Source organism: Buceros rhinoceros, unplaced genomic scaffold (assembly GCF_000710305.1).
Source record: "Buceros rhinoceros silvestris isolate BGI_N320 unplaced genomic scaffold, ASM71030v1 scaffold31470, whole genome shotgun sequence".
Lineage (NCBI taxonomy): Eukaryota > Metazoa > Chordata > Aves > Bucerotiformes > Bucerotidae > Buceros > Buceros rhinoceros.
Window position 1 is genome coordinate 4,374 of NW_010388363.1, and position 8,351 is coordinate 12,724.

An 8,351-nucleotide genomic window follows, 5' to 3' on the forward strand; every position below is an offset into this window, starting at 1 on the left:
CTGGAGCACAATGCGCTGAGGAGCGGCTGAGGGACCTGGGGGGGCTGAGCCTGGAGCAAAGGAGGCTCCGGGGAGACCTTCTGGCTCTGACACCTCCCTGACAGGAGGGTGCAGCCAGGTGGGGTCGGTCTCTGCTCCCCAGGAACAAGTGACAGGACGAGAGGAACCATCCTCCAGTTGTTGCCGGGGAGGTTGCGGTTGTTCCTGAGGAGCCTTTTCTGTCCCGTTGGGGTTGTGCAGGCGTGTTGTAAAGGACCAGACTCCAGTCCAGTCCAGTTACGAGGTATAAGATGGGCAGGAGTGCAGAGCACTGACTCCGCGCCATGTACCCGTCTGCTTCTACATCTCACCAGCTCTTCCTCTGGCTGCTCTTAGAACAGAGCGGAGATCACCCCGATTCCTTTTACGTAACGAAAGGAGAAAGAAAACAACAGACTGCAAGCTGACACACACTGGAGGGGCTCAACACAGGCCTCGACGGCAGGGCAGCTTCCAAGGGCCTGAAAATAAACCGTGCAAGGCTGAGCCTGGAAACTCTCTTCTCTGCCCTAAGGTGCAAAGTCACACCTGATCTCGGTCTCTAACCGGCAGAAAGCCTCAGGCAGCTTCTTTAGGCCACGCTGCTGCGAGGGACCCTGCGCTCCTCTGTGCGTCGGTAAGTTCTGCATTAAACAGCCGCGCGGAGGCAGCCTGGGCGAAGGGTGTGGGATCAGCAGTCTCCTCCCCAGCCCCATGTCCCAAAGGAGGGCACGAGCGCTGTGACAAACCCATCTGCTTTTAGGTCAGAGTCCTGCTCCAAACGACCTCCAGCCTCAGCATCCGCCTTCAAGTCCCTGTGAGTATCTTCTGCTAATGCCACAGTCAGACATCAGCGTCATTCCTGGCAACAAAGACCTGCTGAATCCCTTCCCAAATACACCGGAGCAGCTTCTCTCCTCACTTGTTTGACCTTTCAAGATCAGAGCCCACGGAGGGCCCCGAACGCATCATTCGGAGGGGTGCTCGGGAGTAGTTTTAAAGAGTTAGACTCTGCAACTCCTCTAAATCAGATGCAATTAGGACCTGCGCTTACGCCAAGCTGTAGCCTTTCAAAAATAGAGAGACAGATGATCAACTTGCTGATTTAAGAACAATAAACCACTTGAATGCTCTTCCCCCTTCCTGGGAACACGCCATAGACAAGAGAAACACCCATTATATCTCAGAAATAGCCTTTGTCAGGCTTGAAAGGAGATGATGGGAATTAAAAGCACTGAGCATCTCGGCAGCACAAAGAGCCAGCAGCTGTCAGCTCCCCAGCGGAAGGGTTTGAAGGTGCTGCGCAGACCCGGCAGCAGCTGCAGGACTCTTTCAGCGTGCGGAAGAAGCGTCACACAGATGGGTACTTTACCCTGGAAGTTGGAGTTGGTCCCTGGGTGGTTTTCCAGGATATACTTCTTCAGCGCTGTGGTGGAGCAGGTCTTCGGTTCGTTCATGGCCGCAATAGCAGACAGGATGGCGTCTTCCATCAGGGTCCCACCCAGCAGGGGTTTCTCCCCTGATTTCTTCAGCTATTTTCCAAGGAGGAAGAGAAAAGCATCAAGACAAAATTCTCCCAAACCAGGTCAGGACAAGCTCCTCTGCACCAGGTGGGTCGGCGCTCCTGCATTAGCACAGATAGGTGTTACATTAAAACACTGCACAGGGAACGCGGCTCTCCCAGCTCTAACCGGGAGCACAGGCCTATTCAGTCAGCTGGCCTGGAGGGCTCCTCATGGGTAACACATTGTCCTAGTCCCCAGACACACCACAAGAACGTGACAATCTAAGGGCCTGTCACTCAGGGGAGGAAACAAATCAGATCTTCCTCCATCCCACAGACCAAATGTACCCGGTTCTGTGGCACAGACATGAGGAAGAGACGTCGCAGACATCTGGGGTACCTGCTGCGCTGGCAGTCAGCGATGGAAAGGACAGCTTACCCCACCATCTCCCCTACTGTGCTAGTGAGTCAGAGCTGAAGCAGCCCGCCGAGCACGCTAAGCAAGGAAGGGTCTGCTCCAGCAGTGCAGAGGGAGAGTCCTACTGCTTCAGAGCGTGACAGCGCTGAGCGAGACAGGCTGCTAAAGAAAGGTGTACCCAACAGAACCAGGGGCAGAGGGTTATGTCATGTCCGTTAACTTCTGTCCGAGGCTGCTGGTCAGAACAGTCGAAAACAAGAACTCTGGCTCTGACCTGGAATGTCCCAGACGCTCCCTTCCCTGTGATCTGCTCTAACTGGCCCTTCTCTACAGCTCTCTGCAGGGCATTCTTCAACAGCTGGGGTCTGAAACACAGGAGGACAAAGCTTTACTGGCACGCACCAACAGCTCGGGAAACAGACCGAGAAACATCGCTTTACACCGAGTGAGCAGAGCGGTACCTGCCTACAGACAGGCATTTTAAACGGAGATCTCTCAGCAACGCCGACTACCTGAGAAGAGCAACGTAACTGAGTGGAAATTCGACTGCGACGCTTTCTTGGTGTCGCTGCGCATCCGGAATGCTCCAGCTTTGCTTGGAGAAAGCACGTTTGGGCTTGGTGGGCAGCCAGTCAGTCAGCTTGCAGACCAACAAAGGACCGAGCACAAGGCCCTGTACGAGGGGACCCGCTGCTCCGTACGGGCAGACTTAAAGATCCCTGTATGTGTGTGCCAGCAAAAGCACCCAGAACCAAGTGGGACAAGGTCACATCCAGGTGGCTAAAGGCATCTGGTGGGTTAAGGGCAGAGGACAAAGCCTGCTGTGTGTCACCGCGGCTCAGCTTGCATGAGCGTACTCCTGCACCTACCTCATGTCTACTTTGAGTTTGGGGTAATACTGAGACACGTATTTCTTGATCAGGCTGTAGGAAGCTTCCTTCGGCTCGCAGAGGCGGGTGAAAGCCAGCGGCAGGATATCTTCCAGCTTGACTTGCTGCTCTGCCGTCGAAGCAGAAGTGCTTTTCTGAAATACACACACTTTCACGCATCAGCGGGGCGGAAAACTCCGGGTTTTCTGAACCAGCATAGCCAGATCTGGAAAATCAACCTCTGTACGGCAGCATTAAAGGAACCATTTTATCAGGTTAAGTTAAACGTTACTATGAGGAGAGGATGACCAGGAAAAAGACGCTTGTTCTTCTTCTCACAGAAAAGACAGTGGGGAGATGTGCTGGAGTTTAATGGTTTTGGTGCTGACCAAAGGGGTGAGGGTGCCGCTCGCCCAGGGAGCTGCTCGGCTGCGAGCTGAATTCCCCCAAACCAGAATCAAGCTCTTCATTTTGCTGCAACCCAGAGATGGTAACTAGGAACAAAGGCACCGATGCGCTGCAGGCAGAAAAGCGACGTTAGCAGGTACCAGGGGCCTTGCTCCAACTTCTTGTGGAGCCAGTAAACTCTAAAAAGAAGTTACACTGCCATTACTTCCCTTCCGTGCCCAAGTGTGTCACTGGTTCCCTCAGTTTGAGGGCTTTTGGTCTCCCCATCAGCCAAGAGATACACACCGAAGCGCTATGCTACTCTGGGTTCACACGTCTGAGCTGCGAGGGGATGGGCAACCCCAGCTGAGCACTTTGTAACTGCGGAGTTCAGCACGTGTTCCACACACCCAGCGCAGAGGGAGCGGAGGACAGCGGGGCTGGGACCACGGCTCACTGCAAGGACCAGGCTCAAAGCGCCCCAGGTCAGGTTTTACTGCCTCCGAACACCACACACCCAACAGGAGCGGCTTTCTTTCAGAAGCTGTGGGACATTTTCTCCTTCCTCCCTCTGCCCTCACAGCTGATGGAAAACTGTCCAGATGACAGTCCCGATGACTAAAGCCTTCCGCTCATCCACACAACGGATACACCGGGACAGCAGCAGCATGAAGCTCCCCTGCAGCACTGGGGAGGCGTCTCGCTCTACCAGGTAAAGACAGAAGAGAAGCTTCCTGCTTATTCTGACCCAAGGCCCCCAAAGGGGGTTAATGTGAACATTCCAACACCAAGGTTTAGGTTACTCTGCTTGGCTTTAATTTCTCTGACTCGCTTTCGATTCTGATTTTAGTGGAACGGGTGTTTTAATGACTGTACGTGGGGAGGAACAGTATGGCAAAGAGGAAAATTCTGTCTGCACTGGAGTTAGGCTGCATGTTGTAAGACGTGTTTCAGCGCAGGATTTTTCAGAGTGTGCTTAAAAGATCCACCTTACCTTTCTGTCTCTGGCTTTTGGAAGAGTCTTTCCTGCATTAGACACCACCACAAAGCTCCCAGAAGCTCCCTTTCCTTTCACCTAGTTTGAAAGAAAGTCCGTTTCAGTCGTTAACACAGTAACTCAGAGTAATACCAACGTGACAGAGGCTAAGGGACGTCACCGCACAGGTTCTGAACGTGTGGTCACCCGGCAGTGGGCTGTTACGGCAGAGGCCTGATTTGAACCCACTGGCGTCTCACTAAGACCAGAAACCGCAGCCAGACATCCACAACACGCCCTGCTGTGCTGACCTGGAGCCCCTGACAGGTAACACAGGCATAAACCGCAGCGGAAACACAAACACGCTGCTGAGGAAGCGAGGTTGTGGTGTGAAGACACAGGCTGCTGCAGCGCTGTGTGATGTAACACCACAAAAGGGTCACGAAACTGCACAAAGGATCCGACTGACAGAACCCCGCTGCAATTCTGTCAGGAACAAAGTGGAGACAGAGGTTGATTAATCTCCACGAGGGAGAACACGACCGCCCCAGAGACCTGCCGACAGAGTTTACGAACCCCCCAGGTAACTGAGCAACACGGTCTCCAGCGCTGCTCCGTGGAGCGGCTCCTACCTGCCGAATGATTCCCCTCTCCAGCTCCCTTTTGAGGGCTTGCTTTAGGAGGTAGCCTCTCCTCTCGAGCTCCAGGGAAGGGTACTTGTGGATGATGTACTTCCGTATCGCAACGACCGACGCGCCGCTCTTCTGAAAGCACGCCTGAAACGAAGCACAAAGGCAGTAGAAGCCACGTGTGCTGCAATTATCTCACCGTGGGGCTGGAAGGACAGAGGTTGAACTGATGCCTCACACCGACACGGGGTGCCAGGGCCGGCCTTTTCCCCACAGCGACTCCAGAGTATAAAATATGGCTAGTGAAATACTCCCCTTGCCCCTTCAGAGGGGCCGAAGGGCAGACGTCACAGCAGCAGTGCAGCAGCAGATCAGCTGCTCCCGTACTCTGCAGCACTCACAGCACAAACACCACCGGCTGCTGCAAAGTCCAGTCACCTTCTGGCAAACCAGCGCTGCGCAACTGGTAAGTCACTCCACTAACACCGAGCAGAGTAGTTAAGTCAGAACAAGTAGCTTATCGGGGTTTTTTTATGAAGGTGACAGAGGATCGACATTAGTAAATCAGTCAAAACCATGAGCTGAAGTTGGTATTTTGAAGATAGAGCAGCTGGAAAGGCCAACTCGCATCTCCAGGCCTCCTGTGACGGCAACGCGTGTGGATTCAGCTTCAAAAGGAGAGCAGCAGTGCGGCTACAGCAGCAGAGGGCTCTGCTGGCAGCCAGGAGGGATCCAGTAAACCAAGCCCAGCACCACTCTGGAACGCTGGCTTACAGGACTCATCTGTCCCCAGTCAGAATAAGGTAAGGCCAGGAGAAAAGCACTCACCAAACAGAGGGGTTAATCAAGCTAAATCGAGTTAAACGTGGCTAGAAGGCACAACAAATTAAGTGACGACAGCAATCATCCAGGTTGTGTCATCCTGTTTCTAATAACGTACTGTGGGAAGGAAACAAATTCTAAACAAAAAGAAACTACAGGGCCCCGCGTCATGGACTCGCACTGCAGCTCCACGAGCTTCCAGGCAGGAGCATCGGTGTCTTACGCAGCGAGTTTCCTGCTAACGAACAGCGCCGTCATCCGCGCCATCGGCAAGCTGAAATCCCAGATTTTAGGCACCTGAATTATTCTGCTTCGTGACGGATGAATAAACCAAACACTTGTCTCCTGCTTACCCTGATGGCCTCGGTTAAAATAGCATCCATTTTGGGGCGGGAGGTGGCAGCCATCTGAGTCTGCTTCTGCGCTCTGGCTAGCTGGCTGGCAGAGAGGGTTGCCCACGCAGGAATGGTCTTTTTCACCTTCTTCTCCTTTTCCTTAGACTGATCCTTCTCGCTTCAGGAAAAGATAAAGCAACAGTAAGACAAGAGACACTGTAAAACCAGCCAACGACGACAATAAGGCCAGAACATCTGATGCTGAAAATAACGTAAAGAACATTTGGATGCTTCTGTTAGAAAAACGAGACCCCATCTTGACGTCCAGTCCCACACATGTTCTAGAACAGCAGCTACGCTCCACTGGCAGCTTCTTCCTGAGGAATACGAGCACCTTTTTAAGGGACCATCCTACGTTCCCCACAGAATTGTTTAGGTTGGAAAAGAGCTTTAAGATCCTCCAAGTCCAACCGCGCCTGTTTTCCCCATCTCTCTTTTCTGTCTCTAGAATGTGACTGTCTTCAGGCCCCTACCCAAACCCCTGAACTCGGCACTAAACCAGCCTTACTCCTTTTTGGTTTCTTCTGAGGACTTGGTTTCCCCCTTCCCTTCATTCTCGGGTTCCTTTGGCTGTTCTGCTTCACTGGATGCAGCAGGCAGGGTTTCGTTCTCTGGTTCTTCTCCGGCAGAGGCAGATTCCTCAGAGGTGACTTCTGCATCTACAAGACAGGAAAATGCATCAAATTACTGCCTAAAACTACCCCCTCCCTCTTCTTCAGGAAGGCAGAGGAAAAAAAACCACCAAAAAGCTTAAGAACACACCCCAAAAACTATTTCCCACCAGGCAATTTCTCCTCTTTAATATAAACAGATGATTGGAATGTAACTTTAGAATTAAAAAAAAAAAACTACTGGCAAGAGAATCAGTCCGGTGCAATCAGCCATCCAATGGCAGAACGACTCCATTTTCCCAAAGAACTAATTCCCCCAGTCTCCTCCTCTTGACTCCAGAAGTTTCTGTTGCAATCCTGCTGCTTCTGCGCCACACGCCGCGGCCCCTGAAGGATTTTAACCACTCAATCGCATTCTTCCAGACTTGGCAAAGCTTTAGCTCGCACGTGCAGAGGCAGAAGCCCTTGTCTGTCAGCAGGATCAAATCCAGGCAGGAGCCAACTTCCTAACCCATTAACTGCGGGACCTTCAGCTGAGAAGAGCTCAGAGACTGGGCTGCCTGCGAGGTACGATGCGTCCACACTGCCACTCCCCGCTTTTTGGGTCAAGAGCTCTCCACCGTGACTGCTCCACGCAGCAGACAGGTTCTCTATCTTGGGAAGGAGCTTAAACACTCCTGCTACGTTCCTGGGCATAGTTTTGCCGTGGAGGCATCGCACACTTGAAAAGCGCAGCGTTATTGATGGGTCATTTCCTACGTGATTTATTCGTGACACCAAAGAGGACCAAGTCAGTGAAACCAACTAACAATGATACAGAAATGACACATTCTGAGAAACTGCGGTGAAGCTGCTAAGCCCATCATGTTAATATCAGACTAGATTTTACGACACTTTGTGGTAAAATCCTTTCACTCAGGAAAAGCAAGAAAAAAAACCAGAAATACTGTGGTTTTCCCCTTGTCAATCTCAAGGCACCTTCCTGACACTGCTGAAACGTCACCATTTCCACCTTTATTCCAAAGAACGTGCCAGCTTAAAAGGGACTGTTTAGCTGTATCTTCCTCTCTGGGGTGTCAGGGACCAACCAAGCGGGCTCAGACGGAAAAGAGCTGCTGCAAAATTCCCAGCAACCCAGCAAAAAAGGAACCGAGCACTAGTGATGATTTAATCCCGGCAGTAAGGCTTTCCAGGTGCTTCAGAACATCAGCCTGCGTTTAACAGACACTACAGAACCGTTACTGTACCCGCTTTGACCTCTTCCCCTTCAGCAGGCTTGCTTTTGGGAGGAGTTTCCCGGGAAGCAGAATTCACCGAGCGACGGATCGGCATCGTGTTGTCTTCAACTTTCTAGAAAAAGGATTAAAAAATCAGCACAGACACCGGAGAGAAGCCGAAAGGGCTTGGAACGGGATTAAAGTAAATCAAAGCAGCATATGGAGAAATATCCCGGTTACATTTGGATTTTTCAGAATTACAAAAGGCAGTAACTCTCAAACCAGCTTTTTGAAGCATACTAGGAGATAGCTTCGTGTTTTACAGTTACAAAAGGAGTAATTAATTTGCAAATCCCAATTAAATGAGATGAGCGTTGGAGGATGTGGACAAATGCAGCATCTTGGGGAAAGCAGGGATGGGGAAGGAGGGTGCCTGCAGGGTTTACGGGACTCCCAGTCGAGTTTCGTACAAGCGGGGGAGACAGAACCGAGTAACCTTCAGCAG

General features: G+C 51.9%; 1 protein-coding gene across 1 annotated transcript in view; it reads right to left on the reverse strand.

The window, feature by feature from the left end:
• Positions 1-8,351, reverse strand: part of HP1BP3 (heterochromatin protein 1, binding protein 3) — a 16,196-nt gene that overhangs the window by 4,029 nt on the left and 3,816 nt on the right. The window contains exons 3-10 of the mRNA XM_010145741.1: positions 7,877-7,979; positions 6,527-6,677; positions 5,977-6,136; positions 4,805-4,948; positions 4,191-4,271; positions 2,810-2,964; positions 2,215-2,305; positions 1,391-1,550 (exon numbers count right to left, since the gene is read on the reverse strand). Coding sequence (XP_010144043.1) covers positions 1,391-1,550; positions 2,215-2,305; positions 2,810-2,964; positions 4,191-4,271; positions 4,805-4,948; positions 5,977-6,136; positions 6,527-6,677; positions 7,877-7,979 — 1,045 coding nt within the window. The remainder of the gene's footprint in view (positions 1-1,390; positions 1,551-2,214; positions 2,306-2,809; positions 2,965-4,190; positions 4,272-4,804; positions 4,949-5,976; positions 6,137-6,526; positions 6,678-7,876; positions 7,980-8,351) is intronic.